Raw genomic sequence first — 26,694 nt, 5'->3', positions numbered from 1 at the left:
GATTCCTAGTCAGGGCACATGCCTGTGTTACGGGCTGGGTCCCCAGTAGGGGACACATGGGAGGCAACCACACATTAATGTTTCTCTCCTATGCTTTCTCCTTCCTTTCCCCTCTCTCTAAAAATAAATAAATAAAATATTTTTTAAAGAAAAGGGATAAATATAAAATGACATTATAAATATTTCTTAGGGAAAAATGTAACTGTGACATTGGTCCTTAATATAAAATTTAAGAAATGTATAGTTTCACACACTTGAGCAATTCAAGCATGGGCTATATTTCAATGAAGTTTTTGACTCCTTAATGAACTATTACTTTTCCTTTTTTCTGTCCTTTTATAAAATAGTTTGCATAGTAGTTCACACTTAATAGTTATTAGCTTGATTTTTTGTTATTAGCCATATATACCATAGAATGTTTCATCATATTCGTTAAAATTATATGATACTATATCAGCATCTAAGAAAAATATATTGCAAATTTATCATCCAGCCTGTTTCTTCCATGTTATATAAATGTAACAATTTTAATAGCTACATGCCAGCCTCAGTTGAATTTTAGAATTTGATTATAGAATTCATGTCAATAATCTGTTAGTGTTAAAAATTCTTTGCCTTCTTACAAATTTGTATGAAATACATCTATTTCCTGTTCAAGCATTGTTATTAGTGTGAGTTAATCACAGGAATTAGCAAACTTTCTGTAAAAGGCCATGTGGTCAATATTTTAGGCTTTGTGGGTCATGCAGTCCTTGTGACCTCTAATCAGCTCTGATGTTAGAGGGTGAAAATAGTCTCAGACAAGACCTAAATAAAGAGTATCTCTATGTTCTAATATGCTTTCACTTATGCACACTGAAATTTGAATTTCACAAAATTTTCATGTGTCATAACATATTATTCTGATATTTTTTCAACTATTTAAAAATGTAGCCCTGGCTGGTGTGGCTTAATTGGTTGAGCATCATCTCATAGACTGAAAGAAGTTAGATTCGATTCCTAGTCAGGGCACATGCCTAGGTTGCAGGTTCAGTCCCTGGTTGGGGCATGTATGAAGAGGCAACCAATCAATGTTTCTGATGTTTCTCTTCCTTTTTCTCTACTTCCCTTCCACTCCCTCTAAAATCCATAAGGCCCTTGGGTGAGGACTAAAAAAATACTTTAAAAAAGCATTCTTAGATTTCAGGTGTCATAGTTTGCTGATGCCCTGGTTAATGAGAATATTTTTAAAGGTGAAAAGACAAAGTAGTTGTTGGGTTGTTAGCTACCCTTAATGGGTGGACAAGGGGACATATCCTTTAACCATTTATAGCTATTGGGTTTTGTTTTGCTTTGGGGAATATATATTCTCTAATCCCATTATTGTAAGTTTCCTACATAATCTCCTCAAATGTGTTTGTAAACCATACAAAATAATAAAAGCTGTTCTTTTTTATAGTGCATTTGATTATGACACAGAAAACATGAACTCTGAAGATATTTATAGCTCTCTCAGAGGTGTCACTGAAGCAATTCAGAATTTCAGCTTCCGCAGTCAAGAAGATATGAACGAGCCATTGAAAAGGGATTCTAAAAAAGATGATGGTGATTCAGTGAGTGTTTGGATATTCTTACATTGCAGACTTTTTCATTAAGAGTTTTAGGTTGTTTGTTTTTTTTAACTTTGCTTTCTGTCATTTTCAGACATAATTTTCTAGGGGTCAATCACAAATATTTACTGCACATCTACCATGAGTCTTAGATTTAGAAGGCTTATTTATGCCCTCATGGTCCTCGTAGATTTTCAGATAGAGCTGAGAGTACCGTGGAGTTTTAGGTTAAAATGTAAAGTGAATCTATTTTAGATTAAATGGTGAGGAAAGGTCTCTATCAGAAGGTGACATTTGCATTGAGATCGAAGTACAGGAGAAGAGAATTCCTTAAAAGAAATAGCAAGTGGGAAAACAATTAGATGAGAAAAAGCTATGTGTAGTTTATGGCCAGGGCAAAAGTCAGTGCAGTTAGAGCATTATGAAAATAGGGGGAGCCCTAGCCAGTAGTGGCTTGTTTGGTTGGAGCATGGTCCCATAAACCAAAAGGTCACAGGTTTGATTCCTGGTCAGGGCACGTGCTTATGATGTGGGTTCAGACTCTGATCAGGGCACATCATATACAAGAGGCAACCGATCGATGTTTCTCTCCCTCTCTCTCCCTCCTTTCCCCTCTCTTTAAAATTAATAAGCTTGTCCTTGGGTGAGGATACAAAAAAATACCTTTAAAAAGATGGGGAATGGCATATGGGCCAGATCACATGGGTGTTTGTAAGACAAAATAAGGTGTTGAACTTTTTTTCTGTTGAGTGTAGTGATAGTGATTTGCATTAGCAGTTGTTTGTGTGGTTCCAATAACAATATTATGATCTAGCTGATATTGGAATTACTGTGCATTTTGTTGCTTTTGCTATTATACAAAGAGCAGTTATTTTTTTACTATACTAAGACTTTTCTCTGATGGTTTAACTTTTCTCAAAACAAACCATCCCACTCTTTCCTAGGGAATCTCTGGCTTCTCAGTGTTTGCAGAATTGTGGGACCTTTCAGTGCTTCAGCGCGTCTCCGTAAAGGGTTCCCTCCTCTGCCTTCCTTACTCTCTCCTGTTGTTGTTGTTTTTCCCCTCGTACCTGTCTGGAGGATGGGTCTGGTAAACTGTATGCTAAAAACCAGCTTGCCACTCACATTTAAGGTTTCTTATCCCAAAAGCTGCATGTGATAGTAATGACAGGTTAGTAACAAATCACTGCTGAAAGGTTTTCCCCCCAAGATAGGGCACGTTGTGGGAAGCTCAAGGGGTGGATTCTGGCATGGGTTTGAATCCTGGTTCCTGGCAATTATTAGTCATATTGTCACTTCTGAGCCTCAGTGTCTTCATTAGCAAAATTTGGGTATTACATAACTTCATCCAGCCCACACCTGAACTTTCCTGAGCTCTAGATTCATACATTAAACTGCTTTTTTGAACTCATCATTTTCCTCTGAAACTGTTCTTTCCTATTGTGATAGCAACACTGCTTTCCTTAGCCAAAACCCGTGGTCAAAGGAGTTGCTCCTGTCTCATCTCTCATTCCCGTCCTCCACACGCAGTCTCTGGGATATCTGTTGACTGTATCTTCAGAATATATCCAAAATCCAGCCACTTCTCACCACTGCCTTTCTGTTTCCAGCCCTCAGCACCATCATCGGGGCTCTCACCTGAATTATTAAAATAGGCACCTCACTAGCCTACTTGATTTTGCCCTTGGTTTCCTGTAGTCTGTTCTCACTCTTCTATTCACAACTCAGAGGTCCCCATCCAGAGTAAAAGCCAGAGTCTCCACAATAGATTTTTTTCCCTTGTTACTTCTCTGACTTTATCTCCTACTACTTTCCTCCCTGTTCACTCCTCAGCCACACTGGCTCCTTACAATTTCTTGAACATACTGGGCATGCTCTCACCTCCAGGCCTTTGCCTTGCTATTCCCTCTGCCTTATACATGTTTCCTACAGATGGTCCCATGGCTAATTTCCTCATTTCCTTCAAGTCTTTATTCAGATGGTCTCTTAGTAAATCCTAACCATGACTACCCAATGTCTGCATTCATGATTCCTTTAATACGACACTGCTTTTCGTGCACTAATCACCTTCTACCATACCATATACCTCACTTACTCGTGTTTTTGTAATGTCTCTGTCCCTCCACTAGAATGTAGTCTCCACCAGGGTAGACATCATTCCCTCTTTTGTTAGTTAATACATCCGCAGTGCCAAGACTGATGCCTGGCATATAGTAGGTAGACAGTAAATATTTGAAGAATATTTGTAAAGTACCTAAGTAATGGCTTGGTACATAATTGCTTAATAAATGGTGTTGATACTGATGGTGGTGAATTTCTTTTAATCATTTTTTAATTACAGTTAACATACAATATTATATGAGTTTCATGTGTACACTCCAGTGATTAGACACATAATTTACTAAGTGATCATCCCAGTAAATCTCCTACTCATCTGACCCCATATATAGTTAATAACTATTATTGGCTATATTGACTATATTCCCTGTATATGCCCAAGACTACCCTGTAACTACCAATTCATACTTTTAATCCCTTCACCTTTTCCTCCCGTCCCCCTGCCCTTAGCGTTAACCCTCAAAACGTTCTCTTTATTTATGAATCTGTTTCTGTTCTACTTTTTCATTTGGTTTTAAGATTCAGTTGATGAATGGATATGTATTTATTGCCATTTTATTATTTATATTTTTAATCAGTTTTTTTCTTCTTAAAGAAGACCCTTTAACATTTCATGTAACACTGGTTTGGTGATAATGAACCCCATTAGCTTTTTCTTATCTGGGAATCTCTTTATATGTCCTTCGATTTAAATGATAGCTTTGCTGGGTAGAATAATCTTGGTTGTAGGTTCTTTTCACCGTTTTTTGAATATTTGCAATCCCTTCTGGCCTGCAAAGTTTCTGTTGAGAAATCAGCTGAGTCTTATGGAGCGCCCTTGTAAGTAACTAACTGCTTTTCTCTTGCCGCTTTTAAGATTCTCTTTCTGTGTTCAGCCTTTTGAATTTTAATTATGATGTATCTTGGTGTGGGCCTCTTTGGGTTCATCTTGTTTGGAACTCTGCACTTTCTGGACTTGTATGTCTGTTTCATTCACCATGTAGGAGAAGTTATCAGTCACTTTTTCAAATAGGTATTTGATTTCTTGGTCTCTTCTCTTTCCGGGACCCCATGATACAAATGTTGGTTCTCTCGAAATTGTCCAGAGGTTCCTTACACTATCCTCATTTATTTGGAGTTTTTTTCTTTTTGCTGTTCTAATTGGGTGTTTTTTGCTTACTTACATTCCAAATACCTGATTTGATTCTTGGCTTCATCCAACTCTACTGTTGATTCCCTATAAATTACTCTTCATTTCAGTTAGTGTATCCTTCATTTCTGACATTTTTTAAATGGCTTTTATGTTCTTTTTTATGCTTTTGAAATTCTTCCTAAGTTCCTTCAGCATCATTATAACCAATGCTTTAAACTCTGCACCTATTAGATTGCTTGTCTCCATTTTATTTAGTTCTTTTTCCAGAGTTTTGTTCTGTCTTTCATTTGGGACATGTTTTTTTGTCTTCTCATTGCAGCCTTCCTGTGTTAGTTTCTATGTATTAGGTAGGACTGCTATAGCTCCTGGGCTTGATAGTGTGGCCTAGGGTAGTCGGTGTTCTGTAGAGTCCAGTGGCACAGCCACCCCTTCACCCTAGTTGGGTACTTCAGGTATACCTCCCCATGGGGGCCATGTACACCCTCCTCTTCCTCTTAGAGGAAGTGCCTGGGACTCTGGAAGCCCTCAGTCTCACTCAGCCACAGTCCTAGCTGGTTTTCACAGCCACAATTCATGGGAACTTCTCTTCCCAGCACTGGAACACCCTGGGCTGAGAGCTTGGTGTGGGGCTGGGACCCCTCCTCCTCAGGGGGACATCCACACTCGAGAGGGCCTTTCCAATTTTTATCCCCTGCCTGTGGTGTGAGACCCACCCCTCCATATTTCTGACCCTCCTACCAGTCTCCATGTGGCGGCTTCTTCATACCCTTAGTTGAAGGACTTCTGCTGAGGGTTCTGTAGTTTAGTTGTAATTTTGACGTGGTTGTGGGAGGACGTGAGTAGCTCGTCTGACTACTCTTCCATTTTGACCTGAAGTCAGTGGTAATGATTTTGATACTGGTCTTAGTATAGGTGTTAGTATTGCTGTTTTGATAAGAATATTAATGTACGCAAACTACCATCAGGCATCTTTCCAGAAGTCATACAATTTCTTATGGCCTTTTTTTCCCTTAAAGCAGGCTTTTAAATTTTGTTTTCTTATACTTTGTTGACATACTGTCATTGTATAATTTACTACCTTACTAATGGAATCTGACAGCTTTTAGTTTTTTGTTGCTAATGAAAGTCATTTTGTATCTTTAGCTGGTATAGACAAGCTGTTGCTAATCACATAGTATATATTGTGTGGTCAAACCATTGGCTAGGACACTGTAAGAATCTTCAGAGAGAGTATTCTTTTATGGTTTTTATTTGCCCTCAACAGGTTTCTTCACAACTTTACTGTGAGCTTTGACATATTGAATGTAAGTTTTAACTCATATTGATTTCCATTACATAATTTTTCCCCACTGGTTATTGTTACCTTTTTAAAATAGCCTTTTAAGCATTAGGGAAACATTTTTTTAGAATTTTAAATTGTTACTTGGATGTGAGTTAATTTCCTATGCCTTTCTCTTCTCGTTACTAGATGTGTGGTGGCCCTGGAATGTCCGACCCGAGAGCAGGAGGTGATGCTACTGATTCAAGCCAAACAGCCCTTGATAATAAAGCTTCATTGCTCCATCCCGTGCCTGCGCACTCCTCTCCACGCTCTCGAGACTATAATCCGTATAACTATTCAGACAGCATCAGTCCCTTCAATAAGTCTGCCCTCAAGGAAGCCATGTTTGATGATGATGCCGACCAGTTTCCTGATGGTACGTTCTCTGCCATAATGCTGCTTTGGCCTGTGTTTTCGTGGACTGGTAATCCCCGAAGCAAAAGAAATATGTATGCTCTTTTTTGGTAACCTAAAAAAGTAAGGATCTTTGGGATGCTAATGTTATCTCTCATCTTCTAGGAACTCATTTCTAACAGCTTGGTAGCAGCTGTCTTCCCTAGAATGAGAAACAATAATCATCTAAGATCATCCTTGAAATGACAAAGACCTCAGTGGCCTCCCAGAAATAACAAATCAATTGTAGCTTATAAATTTATCTTCAGACACCAGTCATTAATTTTTTTTATCAGAATGACAAAACTCTTTGAAGGAATACCCATTCTTTACAATAGCCTTTTAAGTATGAAGCCATAAACAAAATCTTTAATAACATATATCTAAGGACCAAATATGGGAAAAGCTACCATTAAGTTTTGGCGCTGGCTTAGGCCTAAGTTCTGAAGCTTACAATGGGCTTATGTGTAAGCTCAACATTACTGAGCTCCACAGCCTAATAAATGGGTTGACCTTCCTTAGTCTTACTTGTGTAGGCTCAGAGGATGGAGGTGTTGTCCTGCCTGCCCTACTGAGCACGGTGTGCTGTAAGGTTCAGGAAAAAAATATATTAACTAACTATTAGTAACTAACTATTAACTAATAATTAACTAACTATTAACTAATAGTTAACTAACTATTAGTTAACTATTAGTATATTAACTAACCAGAAATTATAAAACACTGCAAATGTTTTAGTTATTTTTAATAATAATGAATTACATTGCCCTCTACAAATGATTTGATCCATTAATTATTTTTTTAGGCTCAAGTAATGTATCGTTATATATAGACTACCAGTAGCTAAAGTTGCAAGTCTCGCTCTCAACACGATATTTAGGTAGTTTCTGATCTTCCTTTATTCCCTCAGTGTTGCTGTCAGTGAACATATTTTGGCAAAAACTTTTATGGACATACACATAATTCACCCGGAGAAATTTCTAGAGGTAAAATTGCTCAGTTAAGGGATCTGTAAGTTTAAGGTTTGAGACTCAGTTACAAGCTTAAAACTGATGGCCACTTTAAGTACTGCTGATTTTCTCGCCAACACAGAATGTTTAAATATTTTTAATTTTTGTTACTGTGATTGATATAGAATAGGTGATGCTAATAAGCATTTTCTTAACTTATTAGTATGATTGAAAAATTAGGTATCAGAAATCTTTTTTAATTTTTGTAATTTTGATGAGTAGAAAAATTTCTTTGCTTGTATTTCTTTGATTACTAATGAGTTTGACAAATCATATTTTTATAAACGTGTCATGTTAAGAGACTTTAATATATCACAAAGGCAAAATTATGACAATGTACCAAACTATGTTTAAATTATATACGAATCTATAAAATTGCCCCAATTACACACTTAGGTGTGTTTTAATCTGTCACAAATAGTTAATATGTTGCTGAGTTTTATTCACAACAGCGGCGTAACAGGAATGAATAAACGGGACCTAGCATAAAAAGTCCTTGAACCCTGTGTACCAGCAACAGCCTGGGAGGTTGAGACACAGTGTTAGGGGCTTTAATTGTATTAGAATTATTTCTGCATAGAGGTCACAAACTGGCGGACCAAATTGGGTCTACTGACATTTTTTTTCTTTTTAATTTATATTTATTGATTTGAGAGAGAGACATTGATTTGTTGTTAGACCCATTCATGCATCCACGTTGCTTGATTCTTGTATGTGCCCTGACCAGGATCGAATCCACAACTTTGGCGTATCCAGGAAAACGCTCTCACCAGTTGAGCTACCCAGCCAGGAGAGTCCACTGACATGCCTTCCCTTCGCTGATATATATATATATAGTTGAAAGCTAATAGTTGGGGGTAGAGCACAAAGAACTTTTTTTCTCAAACCATTTGAAAGTAAGTTGCCAGATAGATGCCCCATCATCCCAACACTTTAGGATGCACTTTCTGTAAACAACAACATTGTCCCTCGTAACCACAATGTATCTATCAAAAGCAGGAAATTATCATCAGTACATTACTGACCACCCATTCTAAACCCCATTACAGTGTTGTCAGTTGTCCCAGTAATACCCTGGAGCTAGAGGGTTTAGTTCAGAACCTCACATTGCACTTACCATCATGTCTCCTTCAGCATTCGATATTTCCCCAGCTCTCACGACCAAAGTTATGAAGGTTACTTTTGAAGGTTGGAGACCAGTAATTTTGTGGCATTTCCCTCAGTTTAGGTTTTCTGATGTTTTCTCAAGATGAGATTCAGACTATGTCCTCTGGTGACAGTGTCATAGAAGTGATAGTGCATTTTTCAGGTAACATATAATTTCACTTACCACCCTGACTGGTGGTAGCAACTTTGGCCACTTGGTTATGGCGGTGCTTCCCGGGCTTCTCCACTGTGAAAGTACTCTTTTTTAAATCAATAAGTGTTTTGTGGAGACATACTTTAAAACTGTGAAAATATTCTGTTCCACATGAAACTTAAAATTTATTCATTAAAAATTCATTTATAGCCCTGATTGGTGTGGCTCAGTGGACTGAGTACCATCCTGCAGACGGAAAGGTTGCTGGTTCGATTCCCAGTCAGAGCACATGCCCGGGTTGCAGCCCAGGTCCCCACTTGGAGGAGTAAGAGAGGCAACCAGTCTCTGTTTCTCTTGCATATAATGTTTCTCTTTCTCCTTCCTTTCTCATCTCTCTAAAATTAAAGAAATAAAATATTTTAAAATGTTATTGACATATTTATAACTGTATGGACTCATGGTTTTGTGTTGTATCAGTGAGTTATACTTTGTAACTATCATTATTTATTTTATTACTCAAATTGTCCTTGATTTGACCAGCAGGATTCTATTCAAGCTGGCTTTGTGTCCTCATGACATGTCTCCATCTTTGCATTCTGGAAAAACAAAATATTATACTGTCCATGATGCAATCCTGGAATCAAGCATTTCTCCAAGGATCAGTCCTTGGTTTCTTTTCATAGAAAGCAGTGCACTGGGTATACACTGGCATGCACTTGCTGCTAGTGAGACACCTCCCTATGCCCTCCTGGGGGCCAGAGCTGTACAACACACTAAGTGACATCTGCTGACTTCTGTATCTATCCGTGGTATGTGTTTACACCCTACTCCAATTCCAGTCATCCAGTACCATGAGATTAACTCTACTTTCCTCCCTTTCCAAACTGAGAACCCCCTTTTTCAGACAGTGAGAAACCTGGCTTCCATTCTCACTAATATATTTACCCACTAGACCAGTCCTTCTTTATGTACCCAGTTTCCATTCCCGCTACCACCACCACCTCCTCCTCACGTGCTCCTCACTGTGCTGGGCTCTGCCCTTCCATACGGACACCCTCAGCCTCCTGGGCTCTCATGACCCGGTCCATGGATGTCCTTCTCATTCTGCTTGGCCTCTGCCAGGTCACACCTGGTTGCTACTCCATTTGGGCACTTTTCTTACCCTGACTGAGCTTTGAAACCCCATGCTTCCCCCTCTCAAACGCAGAGACCCTCCTTACTGTGCTTGGGGGTCTGCGCCCCCCAGGCCTGGCCAGTTGTAATTTTGATAAGTGGGAAAATAATATTTTATGAGATTGAGGAATCATATTTTTGCCTTCTTATGTTCAGAGACTTAACATGGCACAAATATTACTAAATCAAAATAGCAAAATCACTTCTTTTTTGCCTAATGTTCTTCTCTTTTTACCAAGGGTACATGTATATTTTTCCATTTGTTAATGGGAGACATCTTTGAAAATTAAATAGCTGAAACCTAAACAGAGTAGAATATTTTTGATTTGCGAACCTAATTTTTTCACAGCATAATACCTGATTGACATAGGCAGCCATTTTTGGTTGCGTAAACACTTTGTGAAAATGGATAAGCCCTCAGTTAAACCAAATAGTTGCCCCGAGTTTCATATAAGAGTTGTTTTCATTGTCTATTTTTATTTTTAATTTTGAGATGAAGAAATCTAATTTGCCATTATTTTATTGTAAGCATTGCTAACAGTATCTTTTTCAAAAAAATTTATTGACTTTTCTTGCTGTTTTGATTTTCTTTTCAGCCACCCTGTCCTCCCCCCACTTTAGTATGCAGAATTTATTTATTTTTTGTCTGTTTTTTAAAAACTAAAACTTTTGGAAAGAGATAATTATTTTGTTAAACTCATATAAAGGAAATGTTTTAAAATTCTGAGACAAAGTATATCTCACTTAGATGTCTCTGTTTACATTACAGACAGATACATTGTTGATACATTTATCAGAATTAACAAGTCAAAAAAAAATCTACCCCAGCTACTGTGACTCAGTAGGTTTGGCATCATCCCCAAATTGGGAGGCCTCTGGTTCAATTCCTGGTCAGGGCACCTGCCTGGGTTACAGGTCCCATCCCCAGTTGGGGCACATGCGAAGGCAGCCAGTCAGTGTTTCTCTCTCACATGAATGCTTCTTTCCCTCTTTTTCTCCCTCCTTTCCTCTCTCTCCAAAATCAGAAATAACAAAATTTTTAAAAAACATCCATTGTCCATGTCTAATTATGATCTTTGTAAAAGTTTCCAGGGACTATAATATTCCAGAATACAACCTTTATTGAGGATGGCACTGTATTTAGAGGAGGCTCCTAGCAGAGTTTGCTGAGCTGGAAGACCGTTAGATTTTGAGCACTGCAACAGAAGTATTATCAGACTTGTAGCTGTGCCCACATTTGTCCTGAGGACAGAGGCATATTAGTATTGGAGGGTTCATTGTATTCCCGGCCCAGGGCCTCACCCTGGCCCTAGGAGGCGGGTGCTACTTCCCCACCTCACTGGGAAGAAAACTGAGCTCCGTGATGTGCCCCTACCACACAAAGCGTAAGAGGCAGAGGTCTGGTCAGACTCCAGAGCCTGCGGCTGTTTTTCACATGACCACAGTGCCTCTCTGTTGATTATTGCACTGTAAGTAATTAATTCAGGACCTTAGGCTTATCTCATTTATATGATATAAATAGATCAGTTATGTATCAAATTATTTATGTGCTTTCTTTGGCAGAAATTATTTTCCTGTCATTTCTTTAGACCATTATATTGGTTTGGCCTGAAAGTCCATTTAGCTTTTCCCATAAAATAAAAGATATATTTTTCATTTTTACCAATAACCTTATTGATTTGGATATTTTGAATCTGTGGGCTATCCCCTGCTATTGGTTTCTAGTGGGTAGAGACCAGGGGTGCTGCTAAACATCTTCCAGTGCATAAGACAGCCCTACAGTAAAGAATTATTTGGCCAAAATGTCAGTAGTACCAAGAAACTTCACAAACCACTTTTGACACGTTTAATCAGTCACAGCACCTTCTCTGTACACTGAACAAATCTTTTTCTTTTTTTGTGTGTTTCAGTTGTTTTTTACCTTTCTTGCAATAATACAGCATAATACACCAAATGTGTTGCATATTTTCTGCCATATTCAATATTAAAATGGCTGCACAGAAACACCAATTTTGATGTTTTTTTAATGCACACTGATAAGACAGCTGTCACAGTACAATCTAACAAAGATGTTTTGAATGAAGTTAGAGATAACTAAGCAGCGCTGGAGCCGTCGTATAGAAACAACTCGGCGAACTTTGGGCCAACCCAATGTGTCAAGTCATTTCTAATTCATCTCGATGAATGACAATGCTTATATTCATGAAGAACTGGGTTCCTTTGAAAAGCATTTTCTTTTGAATCCCATTTACTTAGCTGAAATAAAACACTCTTGTCAGAATGATTCTCTTGACATCTGTGGAAGTCTGATCATTTCCCATGAGTAGTTTGGGGGTTTAGAGAGAAGCATCTACCCTGCTGTAGTAGTTCTTGCTAAGCCAGCACTTAATATTGGTGTTTGTTTAACATTTTATTAATTTATTTTTAGAGAGAGGGGAAGGGAGGGAGAAAGAAAAGGAGAGAAACATCAATGTGTTGCCTCTCACGCAACCCCTACCAGGGACCTGGCCCACAACCCAGGCTTGTGCCCTGACTGGGAATCAAACTGAGGACCCTCTGGTTTGCAGACCAGCACTCAATCCACTGAGCCACACCAGCCAGGGCAAAACAAGTGAAATTAGTGTAAGACAATTATTTTTTCTCCAAGTTAAGATTTTATATTTGAACACAAATTCCTTTTTCATGGTTTTGCTTTTGCATTTTGCATAGGTTCTTCTTGATCTTGTAAAATCCTAATTTGGTTCTCCTCAGTGATCATTCTTTCCAGATTATATCAAGATTTTAAATTCAATAATCACATTTGGTGCTCTGTGTATGAGTAATTGGGGACCAGAGGTTCTCAGTGCTCTAATTATAATTCCATGAAAGTTACCCTAACAAACTTCCATTCAGTAGTCAATTAATGTCATTACTTTTGGTTCAGTTTTCCTTTCCTATCATCTATCAGTTTTGCTCCAGCAGAAGGCATATATTCTAATAGCTGAACTTGATTTCCTTTCCTCAGATTTCTGAATCCCCTTAAGTGAAATGCAATTTTCCTTTTCCTACTTGTAGTTCTGTTTTGTTATCTCGATACATCATTGGTATCTCCGGGTCAGAGGTTAAGCAGTTGGCAGGATGAGGCACAGTGGCTTGTTTTTAACAATCAGTAGTGAACCGTCTGGCAAAAGGCAACCTTTAGGTATTTGGGAGAAGAGTGATCTCTCCCCTTGAGCCTTTTCTTATGTGGGCAACAGCCCTCTCCCAAGTGCCAGATTCACAAGCCTTCTCTGGTTCTCTTGGGATCGGAGCAACTGGCGGTCCTTTCCCACAGAGGGCCAGCGTGCCCAGACCAAGTGGACTGGCAGCACAGCTCGGTGGTGCCATGGTCTTTCCTGGAGACTCAGGAGAGGGAACGGCCCCAGGGTGCCTTCCAGGCTCTATGTTCTGTGGTTTTTGTTTCACTTTATTTTTCAGAGATGGAGGTAGGAAAAGGGCACTGGTTTAGGCTGTCTGCCCAGGTCCCTCAGGCCTGAACTTACCGTGTATTTTGTCATCAAAAGAATTTAGGAAGGACTCTGCTCCTTTGTAATGTTCTAATGTGAACTATTGGATTTAACTGTCTTTTCTACAAAAATGATTCAAAGCACTGATGACTGTTGTGAAAATAATGTGTCCTTTCACACTCATAAAATTTATAGGCTCATATTTCTATTTTTATAAGTGAAAACTTGATAACATCGCACCTAACTGTTGACTCTGAAATTTAAAAGGGAATATATTAAGTATTTATTGTCTCTTCTATCAAACTATATGTCAGGGTAATTAGCTCTAGTTGATAAAGTTATTCTCCACAGAACAAATCCAGCCCATTTTTATTCTCTCATAAAATAACTGATTCAGCAACAAGCAGTGGCTGAAACTGTTAGCTAACAGGCTGGCGGGGACCTGTGAGGTGGTGGGGTCAGGTTGCTGCCACTTAAATCCAGCAATTGTTGCCTCCTGGGATGATATCATAGGTGCACACTAAGTATGCAAAGGTGAAACATTTGGTTTTTATGACAGATGTTTCCAGAAAAAAATGGAAGGAGGCATAAAAATGAAGAATGATAAATTATAATTATTAAATCTGGGTGATAGGTGATTGGGAATTCATTATAGTAAATTCTCTTATGAATTTTTATTGTAAAGTTTTAAACTAGCATTGGTGTTTTGGTGATGATAAATGAAAAAGAAAATTACTTAGGGTTTTGGGGGGTTTTTTTACAACCAACATTCTGTATCACATTATGAAGTTGTTTTCCTCATGCTTCGGAGCGGTGACCTATAAAGTTACAGAACTAATGTCAGGTCCTTTGGACAGATCTCTCCCTAGACCACTCCGACCTGGTGGCAGAGTTGTTGAAGGAGCTGTCTAACCACAATGAACGTGTAGAGGAGAGAAAAATTGCCCTCTATGAACTTATGAAGCTAACACAGGAGGAATCTTTTAGTGTTTGGGATGAGCACTTCAAAACAATATTACTTTTACTTCTTGAAACCCTTGGGGATAAAGAGGCAAGTAAAATTTCCTTTTTAATAGAATTAGTTGGTTCTGAGGTTTTTACACATTTAAGATGCGTAATATGTTTTCAGCTAAAGATGTGAAAACTTAATTGTGCAATATACCACATAATTTATGCAGTCGTCTGTAATTTCCCGACCCCCACCCCGATATTAAGACTCTGTATATCAGACATGGAAAATGTAAAAGATTTTCTATAACTGAAAATACTAAAAACATTAAAACCTTTCTTTCTAGCCCACAATCAGGGCTTTGGCATTAAAGGTTTTAAAAGAAATCCTGAGGCATCAACCAGCAAGATTTAAAAACTATGCAGAACTGACTGTCATGAAAACACTGGAAGCACATAAAGATCCTCATAAGGAGGTAAGTTACCTGACACTTAAATCGTTATTTTACTGCCAGTACTTCTGATACTGAGCAGTTCTCCCCCAGCTCCCTGCTTATCCTCAGGAGATGTTCCAAGACCCCCAGGGAATGCCTGAAACCGAGGATGTTACCAAAGTCTGTATATATTATGTTTTCTCCTATACATGCATACCTGTGATAAAGTTTAATTTATAAATTAGGCACAGTGAATGATTAGCAATAATAATAATAAAATAGAACAATTGTAACAATATACTGCAATAAAAGTTATGTGCATGTGGTCTTTCTCAAAATATTTTATTGCAATATACTTACTTTTCACTAAAAGAAGCACTGTATAGCTTTTCTCTGGCATATCTGAATTGCCAGCATCACAGCTCTTGTGCATTGGGGTCATCATTAAGTCCAATGAGGGAGACTCAGACATAAGCACTGTGGTACCACCACAGTGGGTATGATGACCGACCTGGCTACTAAGTGACCAAGAGGCAGTAGTGTATGTAGCATGGGCTGTGCTGGATAAAGGGATGATTCACGTCCCAGGTGGGACAGAGTGGGATGGGGCAGTAGTCATCATGCTGCTCAGAGTAGCATGCAATTCAAAACATATAAATTGTTTCTTTCTGGAATTTTCCATTTAATATTTCAGGCCGTGATTGACTCCAGGTAACTGAGCCCATAGATAGCAGGGGGGCTGCTGCATTGCATGAAACATAAATGTTGCTTGAAAAGTACCCTTGTCGATCATTTCCTTCACGAACACTTACCTTGATTTTCAGGATAATGTCCAATTGAGATGCAAGCATATATTTTCTATTAAATGAATTATGGTGATATTAAGACTTTTCCCCTAAAATAGTCTAGCGCTAGGAAATAAATTTATCCAATTTCATTTTCTTCTTTGTTTCACTTTGTTTTTTGCTTAGAGTCCGTTAATGTTATTTTTACATTCCACTCATCAACAAGAATTTCTTTTAAAAAAAAATAATAAGTAATGAAGGTAAGAATCATTACTATTTTCAGGTGGTAATTGCCTATGTGAGCTGGATATCTGTTAAGTTTATTAAATAAAGTAATGAGGACAGCTTGCCTGAAAGAGTCTGATATTACCACCACCACAATAGCAGTGAGACAAAATCAATCAAAGCTAAATGTAAAAGCCAAAACTATAAAAATCTCATAAAAAAACATAAGTGTAAATTTTTGTTACCTTGGATTAGGCAGTAGTTACTTATTTTTAAAGATTTTTATTTATTTTTTAGAGAGAGGGGAAGGGAGGGAGTTAGAGGGAGAAACACTGATAGGTGGCCTCTCACACGCCCCCAACTGGGGACCCGGCCATGACCCAGGCATGTGCCATGACTGGGAATGGAACCGGCGGCCTCTCGGTTCTCAGTCTGGCACTTCATGCACTCATCCTCACCAGCCAGGTGGTAGTAGTTTCTTACAATGCCACAAGTAGAAGTAACTTACAGCAACAACAAAATGATAAATACACTGCATCAAAATTTAAAACTTTCCTGCTTCAAAGGACACTGTCAAGAAAGTGAAAAAACAACTCACAGAATAGGAGAAAAATTTTGTGCAGTATGTGTCTGATAAGCAACTAACAACCACAACATAGAGCTTTACAAGCCAACAACAAAAGCACAGCCCACTTAAAAAATGGGCCAAAGATCTGGATTGACATTTCTGCAAAGAAGATACACAAATAGCCAATAAGTACATGAAAAGATGCTCGACATCATTCGTCTTAGAAAAATACAACTAAAACCACAGTGAGATAGCACTTCACACATACTACAAAGAAAGGCAGAAGTGTTGGTAAGGATATGAAGACACTGAAACCCTCTGTAATTCACTTTTCAAAAGATATGACTGTGAACCTTACAGGAAAATGAGTCTTAGCTTTTAAATCTGTATTTTTGTTAAGATTCAGCTGGTATTTCATAGTGGTACATCTGAAGCATCTTGCTGAAGGTCTGAAAAACTTGTATTTGTAGTTTAGTTATTCACCTCTGACCCAAACAATGCCTGTAGCATCCCTATTTTTACAAACAGTAAAGTCAACACCTTAAACTGGAATTAGCCCTGGGTCTTCTGGTTTGGGATGTATTTTCCATTGTGCCTTTCTGGGCACTTCCACAGATTGAGGTCTGGGGGAGACATGACCAGAGAAGCATCAAAGGCAGTAATGTTTACTTTTTTCAAGACCATCTTTAGAGATCACAGATCCTAATAAGAAGATAGACAACCATAGCTTCTCTTTACTGCAAAACCAGTGTCCACTCCACCCCAAGCCCAATACAGAAGGAAAGGAAATCACTATGAACAGGAGGAGGAAGAGCATGTTAACTTTATAACATACTGAATGTTTTCCTTTGTCATGGTGTGATGAAGAAGGACAGAAGCACTCCTGAGTTGGGGACACTAGTAGTGAGCAGAAAACTGCATTAGCCAACTCTAAAAGCACACACACAAAAGAAGGAAAAATGGTGTAATAAAGGCCATACATGAAAGACCTACAGCCAACATCATACTTAATGGGCAAAAACTAAAAGCTTTTCCACTAAGATCAGGAACAAGACAAGGTTGTCCACTTTCACCACTTCTATTCAATATAGTATTAGAAATTCTAGCCACAGTGATCAGACAAGAAAAGGAAATAAAAGGCATTCAAATTGGAAAGGAGGAAACAAAACTGGCATTGTTTGCAGATGACATAATAGTGTACATGGAAAATCCTATAGACTCTACCAAAAAACTGCTCGAACTAATAAATGAATTTGGCAGAACAGTGGGATACAAAGTCAATATCCAGAAATCAAAGGCATTTTTGTATACCAACAATGAAACAGAAGAAGCAGAAATCAGGAAAAAAATCCCATTCGATATGGAATTTTTGAGCAAAAATGAGCAAAAACAAAAATAAAATATCTGGGAATAAACCTAACCAAGGAGGTAAAAGACCTGTACGCAGAAAACTATACAACACTGAAGAAAGAAATCAAGGAAGACACAAACAAATGGAAACATATACCATGCTCATGGATTGGAAGAACATCATCAAAATGTCCATACTACCCAAAGCAATTTACAGATTCAATGCAATACCTATTAAAGTTCCAATGGTATATGTCACAGACACAGAACAAAAGGACACATGGACGACAATAATTAAGGTGGGGGGCGGAAATGGGAGGGAGGTGGGGAGCACTTGGGGGGGGCAGGGCAGGGAATATAAAACAGAAAACTGTACTTGAATAAGAATTAAATATAAATAAATAAATGGCATCTGCTGACCGCCCCCCCAAAAAATGGTGTAATAAAGGTCCACGAATCCATTGTTTCCATAGTTACTGACATTTTGCCAACCCTGTTTTATCAGTACTCGTACTTTTTATACTTATTTGTTTACTGTAGTGTTTTCAAAGCAAATCCCGGATAGCTTGCCCTGTTACCTATTCCATGAAGTTTGTACTTCCCGAACACAGTATAAAACTTCTTTAAATTACTTTCCTGCTTAACTTCCTCCTTGTTTCAGGTGGTGAGATCCGCTGAGGAAGCTGCATCGGTGTTGGCCACTTCAATCAGTCCAGAGCAGTGCATCAAAGTGCTTTGTCCCATCATCCAAACTGCAGATTACCCAATTAACCTTGCTGCGATCAAAATGCAAACAAAAGTGATAGAGAGAGTGTCCAGGGAAACTCTTAATCTGCTTTTACCAGAGATTATGCCAGGCCTCATACAGGTAAGCAACTAAGTATGGAGGAGTAAACCAGGACAGATTTGGTGTTGGGTTACTTTACGCCCTTTCCAGGCAACACTAATGGCATGAGCAGGCAATTGTCTTGGATGTTCAGAGCAAAGAATTTCCAGAAAGTGTGCATGTGTGTGTGTGTGTGTGTGTGAGAGAGAGAGAGAGAAGCTATACATAATATAAAATGTACCATTGAGTCATGTTTGAAGTGTGCAGTTTGGCAGCATTAAATATATTGATAATGTTACACCATCACCGCTATCCATTTTCAAAACTTATTAATCATCCCGGATGAGAACTCTTACTAATCATGCCCGTTAATCAGTAACTCCCCATTCTTTCTCCCCCAGTGCCCGGTAACCTCTGTTCTGCCTTCTGTCTCAGCTACTTTCTGGGTCCCTCATGTTGGTGCAATCATACAGCCTTTGTCTGTTGTGGCTGGCTTATTCACTCCGCATAGTTTTTTAGGGTTCATCCATGTTGTAGCATGTATTCAAATTTCCCTTTGGGGTGAATAATATTCCATTTATGTTTATACCTCAATTTGTTCATCCATTCATCTGTTGATGGAGATACGGGTTGTTTCCCTTTTGTAATTAACACAAATATATATTACAATGAAATTTCTTGTTAATATCTTCTTGTACTTATGTGTATATATCTAGAAGTAGAATTCCTGGGTATTACCAGATTACTCTGCAAAGTGGTTATACTGATTTATGGTCACAGATGCAATAAACCTATTCATATATAAAAACTGTAACAAAAATGGAATTAAATTTTGTAACATGCTTTGCGTAACTTAATCATCAGTTATGAAATTTCTCTATCCAATAATATTCTGTTATGTAATTTTAATGGCTGACTAATGATATATTGTGTCTATATTAAGATTCTTCCTGAAGAGAATCATTTATCTCCTTGTGCATTTATAACATTACCTTTGTGGCTTTATTCTAAGCCCTAAAATTTTAAATTGTGGGGTCCTTGAAGATAAGAGCCAAATCTCTTCTTGGTCTGTGCTTTGATACTAAGAAGAGTGTGTACATAACATGAATATGTCATACATACAATGGGTACTAATTAAATGTTTGTTGAATGAATAGTTCAGAATAGTGGTGGGGATTGGGCAGATATTAAGCTTAATTCAGCCTGGGTTATAGGAGTGCCAGGCCAAGGAGTTGAGGTTTTATTGAATAGTGAGGAGCTGTTGAATTCTCTAAAATGGAATCCTTTGGAGAGGTTAATCTGGAGACTTTTTGCAAGGTGCATTGGCAAAGGGGCAGCCTCAGAGTCAGAGGATTGCAGCTTTCCCAGCTAAATGAGAAAGGACCTGATAAGGAAGGCTAACAGTGAAGGTGCCAAAGGAGAAATGAAAGGGGAGAAGGGTGTGTCTCTGCCTGAAAAGGTTGAAAAGTTACTGGTCAGTGAACCTTGAGACCTCATCTTGGAGTGGCATCTTCTGTGTCTGTTATAATGGCACTGTTCTCAGATCCCTTGGGAGTGCTAATAAGGACTTTCCGTTTCAGGGTTATGATAATTCAGAGAGCAGTGTTCGCAAAGCTTGTGTCTTCTGCCTGGTGGCCGTCCATGCAGTCATTGGTGATGAACTGAAGCCGCATCTCAGTCAGCTCACGGGCAGTAAAGTAAGTAGAGCCACTTTGTTCTAAGGATGGTGGCCATGGTACATCTTCAGAAATTTTTTGTGTTGGTTTATGTTAAAGGGTCCATGTATATTCAGCTTTTAATGTCAAGTTTGAACATTCAATTTGGTCTCCTGCCATTTGCATTTTAGCTATTTCTGCTTTCATATTTGTCAGTTTGCTGGGGTTTTTGGTAGATTGCTGTGAAAGAAATGCCTGTAGCCTCTGGTCACTTACAATAGCCAACTTCTTTGCCACTCGCACAACCAAATTCTTACCCCAAAGACTGTTTAATTAAAAACAGATAGGATTATATATTCATGGATTACTTTATCTCTCCCAAATAATGGAACACTTGAACATATTTAAAATTTTCCCCTACGAACTATGGTAAATATTTGTTCTCTTTCTATTCTTATTTTGACCCAGATAAGTGTACACTTTGATTTGGTAAATCTCTCCAACTAATTTCTCCAACTAGTTCTTAAGGCTTAAAAAATCAGTAAAATAAGTCTTGCTTTTCTCATCTCTTTGATGCTATCAAAATTCAGAAATTCATTCTAGGGGATGAGGATAAATTATAATTGTTGACTTATGGCTTATAAACAAGGTAATAGGAGATACTTGTGTTCAGTTAAAGAGTTTATTCAAATCCTAATGATTATCATTACTGCGGTCATATTTATGTCAAAAATAGCAAAAGGGAAGAAAAGACCATAAGGAAAATGAGCTTAGCTATATACCTTACATTAAATACCTATATAAGTTATATTCAACACATAGACTCAAGCAGTGACTCTTAACTCTTTCTGGGTTAAGATTTTTACCTAAGTCTTTGAGATTTAGGTGAAATCTCATTTCAAGAAAAATAGATACAGAAAATTTTATACATAATTCCAGAGGATTCAGTGAATTCCTGAATCCCATGGACACTGGGTTAAAAACTTTTGAATCAGAGTTAATGTTAAAAAAGAAAACTTTGAACAACAAAGTGGTTTTTTAAGAAAAATGTATCCCACCTTTTGTGATGAGCTTAATTTAGGTCCTAATAATCCAGAATTGTCTGTAGAAGAATTAAGCTTCAGCACTTTCTCAGAATACCAGGCACCCAGAGATATTGGATGTGAAGAAAGTAATCAGATGGGAGAAAAATGTTCGGAAATGAATGACATTAGATGAAAAAAGTGGAACACAGTTGTATGTGCACCAGTTACAAACTTTGTAAAAACATGATCACATACAGTAAAGACTGCAAATAATCAGAGCAGAGCAATCACAAACATTTATTAAGAGGGCAGTGGCATAGTTGTCTAAGATCTTTGGTCTGAGCACCCTGGTGCCTAATTTCCTCTGCTGGCCTACTTCTCTCCTACCTCTGAGAACAGAAGCAGTGACTCACATGCTTTTCGCCTGGGTGTCCTCGTATATCAAATGCCTTGAAGATAAAGAAGGATCATATAAGGCAGTTAGTATATTGTAAAGCACATAGTGCTTAAGTGTTTGTCATTATTGTCTTAATGATGACTTCTTTTTCTAAATGTACTTGAATTGATATATGTTTACAATGTTTTCTGAAAGGATGTGCTAGACCACTCAATCATGAACAAACAAAAGAAATTGGTGATCTCTAATTGTCAGCAATAATGGGCATTATAATAACCCCTCAGTTTAAACAAATTTTTTAGGGCTAGGGTGGTGGGGAAGGGTGGGGGAAAAGGCAGAAAACTGTACTTGAACAACAATAAAAATGTTTTTAAAAATCTATCTTTTAAGGCTCACATATGTGTATATAATTTTTAAAAGATCATTGTAATTTAGAGCAGCTTGCTCAAATGACATGTTTGGTCCCAATCTGCAGATGAAGCTACTGAATCTTTACATCAAACGTGCACAAACAGGCTCTGGAGGAGCTGACCCCACTACTGATGTTTCTGGACAAAGTTAGTGACGCTCAGCGAAGTGAACCAGGTCTCTCAAAGAAAGGACAGACAGACCACCCTCATCAGTGGAAGGAAATTTTCAAATACATCTTTTGGAACTTACCATTGTTTCCTAGTTTTAGTTTTTTGTTTTGTTTTGTATTTTCTGTAACAGAGGACTATCCTCAGTCTGCATGTAACTTTTATGATAGTTATTCCAAATTCAAGAAGAAGCAGTATTAACAACAGTTGATCAATACAAAGTAATTTTAAATCAAACTCATCATTTCACATGTTTGTACTTATTTGTCTTCCCATTAACCTTTGCCAGTGTTATGACTGTATAAATTTTTTTAATGCTGGTTAAACAGGAATGCTTAAAGCTTTAAAAGTTTAACAGTCTAAAACATTTTTTTTGCTTTTTTTCAAATGCAGAATAATATTTTTATTGCTACTTTAGTTTTGTTTCCTATCATGTCCTATGCTAGAAATATTGAAATGACGTGAAACAAAGCAGACTAATTTGAGCCACAGCTGGACTCTGTTGGTGTGACGGTGATACATGCCATTAGTTGCAACTTCTTTGGGGTTATCGGTAGTTTAAAACTAATGCCTCAAAGAGAAATGTTACAGAATCAGCCAGTTTTGTAAAACTGATAACTGTTTGTCGGTTATTGATCTTGCCATCTTTATTTAAAACATGTCCCTCTATGGTCCCTCAAGAAAGCTGCACCAAATCATCTGCCTGTCTTTTTCTTGATACTTATTAAAAGAGAAGGTTTCGTTGCAGGGTTTTTGGTTTGTTTGTCTTTGTTGTGAATGATGCTTTTTTATATTTATTAATATCAAATTCACTTATGAATAAACTTGACAATGGAAACAAGACAAAAAAAATCAAGTGCATGTGTGTCCTTGACAGTCTTCTGTTTCTCATTGAATAAACAAACTAATTATTGAGACATGGGAGTCGACCAGCACCTTTTGTTTAAATGGTGGAACCTGGTTTCCTTTTTCCATGAAATTGTCTTACTTGAAAACATTGATCCTGATGAGAGAGAAGACGGTGCCAAGGCAAGTACCTTGTATAACGGGCTCAAATTCTCTACCTCTTCGGGGCTAATCCTTTTAACTGAGCTGCTGCCTATAGTGTCTTTGGGAAAACTATTTAAAGGGTGATTTTCTGTTACTTTTTTAAATCACCTTTTGCTACATCTGTTCTTTCCGTGTGCAGCCTCCTTGCAAAAATGAACCAGTTTTGGTGGAAGACAAAGTAGATCATTTGGAACCAGGATACTAACGATTGCTCATCTTGACTTTTTTTTAATCCTAACATAAAGTGAATTTGACTGGAAAGGCAAATAGCTATTAGGGAGCAATTTGCTGTTGTTAACAGAGTTATCTGTACTTTCTTTGTTTAACTGAAAAAATGTAGAAATGTATGTAAAGACTTTAAAACAAAAGTACTGAATGGATGATTTGTCATAGGCTTTTTACCTTTGTTTCTGTTCTAGCAGCAGGAAGTTTCTCTATATCTCCTCCCCTTTACCTGTAACAGTTTTGTTTTCTACTGTTAATTACATTGTGTATTTATAGTTCTATGCTTACTGTTGTGCATATACTGGCAATAAAACTGTACATAACATTACTTGAAAAAATTAACAATGTATATCAGTTGTGTTGCTGTCTCACTGTGTGACAAGTCACTTATCTCATAGCGAGTTTTAAAATCTTTAAAAGGTCATATAGCAAAAAATTTTATAAGTGCATCTGAGAAGAAAACATCAGGTGTAGCAGCCACAGTCAAATATATATATAGTTATATATAGTTATATATAGTTATATATGCATGTATGCATGATAGCTTTATGATGTACAGGCATTTTAGCATTGAACACTTCTTAGTAATGGTTTATGTTCCATGACCTTTGGTATGTTATATAATTTTTTTTAACTAAATACTGATTTAATTTTGACCTGTTCTTTAAGGTCCTGCTTTAATTACTGTTGACAACTGGATAGAGTGACCTATGGGGAATAATAACTCTGCTTGAAAACTTAGATCAAGCACCTGGCATCTAAAGGCCAGGCACTCAGAAAAAAATAAACTGAGTGATGGAAAAGTATGGTTTCATGTGAATAAGTGAAAGCTAATATATAAAAACAGGAAAAAGTCAGATTTAAAATTTTCTAATTTTAGTTGTTAAGACTCTAAGAAAGTTATTGACTATTCCAATTTCTATATACAACATACTCTTAATTTGTTCATTTCAGGAATATGTTTAGATATCAGCTATTAAAAAGAATGGTGATAAAGAGCTATTGGTTAAATTATTTCCTGCTTCTCTCCTAAACTAATTACCAGTGTCATTCATTTACTGCATCACTCAGAAGTAATTAAAAGCATATAATTCCAGGTGATAAAATATGTTTATTTCTTGTGAGTTTTTAAAATATATAATAGACTTCTGCTGTGGCTGGTGTGGCTCACTGGATTGAGTGCTGGCCTACGAACCAAAAGGTCGCTGGGTGGATTCCCAGTTGTGGCACGTGCCTGGGGTGCAACCAGGTCCCCAGTTGGGGTCATGAAAGAGGCAACTAGTTGATGTTTCTCTCACACATCGATGTTTCTCTCCTTCCCTCCTCTCTCTAAAAATAGAATCTTTAAAAAAATAAAATCTATAATGGACTTCTGACATTTTCATGCAAGATAATGGTTTGAACCTAAGGTGTCAAATTTGGAATAAATTTGCTGTCTTTTTCATATTTTATAATTGTTAATTTAGGATAACATTTATACTAAATAAAAATGAGAATTAGGCACTGGCTGGTGTGGCTCAGTGGATTGAGTGCCAGCCTACAAACCTAAAAGTTGCCAGTTCGATTCCCAGTCAGGGCCTGTGCCTGGGTTGTGGGCCAGGTCCCACTTGGGAGCATGTGACAGACAACCACACTGATGTTTCTCTCCCCTTCTCCCTCCCTTCCCATCTCTCTAAAAATAAATAAAATGATTTTTAAAAATTAAGATTTGTATATTACTCCATAATACCTGAATGTTTTTTTAACTTAATCTTGATGTCTTTGATTTTTGTATTGTTCATTTTATTGCAATTATTATAATTTTACAGCTATGCAAAAGAAAGGTCTATAATTAACCTTTTAAAAAAACTACCAGTTAAAAAGTATTGTAGCATATTTGCAAAATAATGAAAACTGAAGAAGAAAAAATTGCCTCTGTTAGCACCACTTGATATAATGGCTTACTATTTTGTGGAATACAACAATAATGAATTTGACTTAATACTGAAAACTGTAAGGTACGTTAAATTTCATTAAGCAGAAGAATGACAAGATTAGCATGAGCTAATATGTTCAATGCTTCTATTCTTCTATGCGTGTATTTAACAGTACATCTAGAATAGATTAATCTTTTGTTGTTCTGTAGGATGACTTCCAGTGTCAGCCATGTATTCCTTCATATGTGTGCACCATAATCCTGGCTTGTTGATCTTCAGTGAATATTGTAGCAAACAGCTACATCTTTGGCACACCTTCAGTTATTGCATAGTAGGCATGTTGTTTCTTTTTTCATTAAATTTATTGGGGTAGCAATGGTTAGTAACATTATAAATTTTAGACATACAGTTCTATAATACATCATCTGAATATGGTGCTGTGTGCTCACCACCCAAAGTCTAGACCCTGTCGGTATATTTGACCTTCTTTGTTTTGTTCATTCTCTCCAGCTCTCCTTCCCCTCTGGTAGCCACTGCATTGTCTCTATGAGTTTGCTTGTTCATGTGTTGCTTTGCATTATATCCCACAAATACGTGAAATCATGGTTCTCCCTTTTTTAGATTTCATTTAGTTTTAGAGTGGGGAGAGGAGGCAGAGAGAGGAAAAGAAACATTGATATGTGGGAAACATTGATCAGTTACCTCTCTCATGGCCCCAACTAGAGAGCTGGCCCACAATCAGGTGCTCTGACCAGGAATCAAACTGGAACCTTTTGGTCCACAGGCTGGTGCTCAGTCCACTAAGCCACACGAGCCGGGGTGAAATCATACGGTTCTTGTTCTTTTCCATTTGACCTATTTAACTTAGCCTGGTACTCTGAAGATCAATCCATGTTTTCAAAAGCCATGAAATAAATTTTCTTTTTTTTATGGCTGAGTAGTATTTTATTGTGTTATATATACATCTTTTATATATTTTTATTCACTATGCTATTACAGTTCCAATTTCCCCCCTTTGCCCCCCTCCTCCCGGTACCTTCATTGCCTCCAGCAATCCCCTCCCTTAGTTCACATCCATGGGTCATGCATATCTAAGTTCTTTGACCACTCCATTTCCTGCACTGTTCTTACCATCCCCCTGTCTAGTCTGTACCTACCAATGTGTACTTCTTAATCCCTGCAACTTTGCCC

General features: G+C 37.6%; 1 protein-coding gene across 43 annotated transcripts in view; it reads left to right on the top strand.

Annotated features, from left to right (window-relative positions):
• Positions 1-24,425, top strand: part of CLASP2 (cytoplasmic linker associated protein 2) — a 170,544-nt gene extending 146,119 nt beyond the window's left edge. For all 43 annotated transcript variants that reach the window (XM_037070789.1, XM_037070788.1, XM_037070829.1 and 40 more), the window contains 7 exons: positions 1,439-1,592; positions 6,308-6,536; positions 14,379-14,572; positions 14,817-14,945; positions 18,493-18,699; positions 20,238-20,354; positions 22,210-24,425. In XM_037070789.1, coding sequence (XP_036926684.1) covers positions 1,439-1,592; positions 6,308-6,536; positions 14,379-14,572; positions 14,817-14,945; positions 18,493-18,699; positions 20,238-20,354; positions 22,210-22,296 — 1,117 coding nt within the window. In that variant the 3' untranslated portion in view covers positions 22,297-24,425. The remainder of the gene's footprint in view (positions 1-1,438; positions 1,593-6,307; positions 6,537-14,378; positions 14,573-14,816; positions 14,946-18,492; positions 18,700-20,237; positions 20,355-22,209) is intronic.
• The last annotated feature ends 2,269 nt before the right edge of the window (positions 24,426-26,694 follow it).

This window comes from Sturnira hondurensis, unplaced genomic scaffold (assembly GCF_014824575.4).
Source record: "Sturnira hondurensis isolate 20B ecotype Veracruz unplaced genomic scaffold, ASM1482457v3 Scaffold0019006, whole genome shotgun sequence".
In the NCBI taxonomy this organism is placed as follows: Eukaryota; Metazoa; Chordata; class Mammalia; order Chiroptera; family Phyllostomidae; genus Sturnira; species Sturnira hondurensis.
Note: the sequence above shows the minus strand (reverse complement) of the source record. Positions and strands in the feature narration are given on the sequence as shown.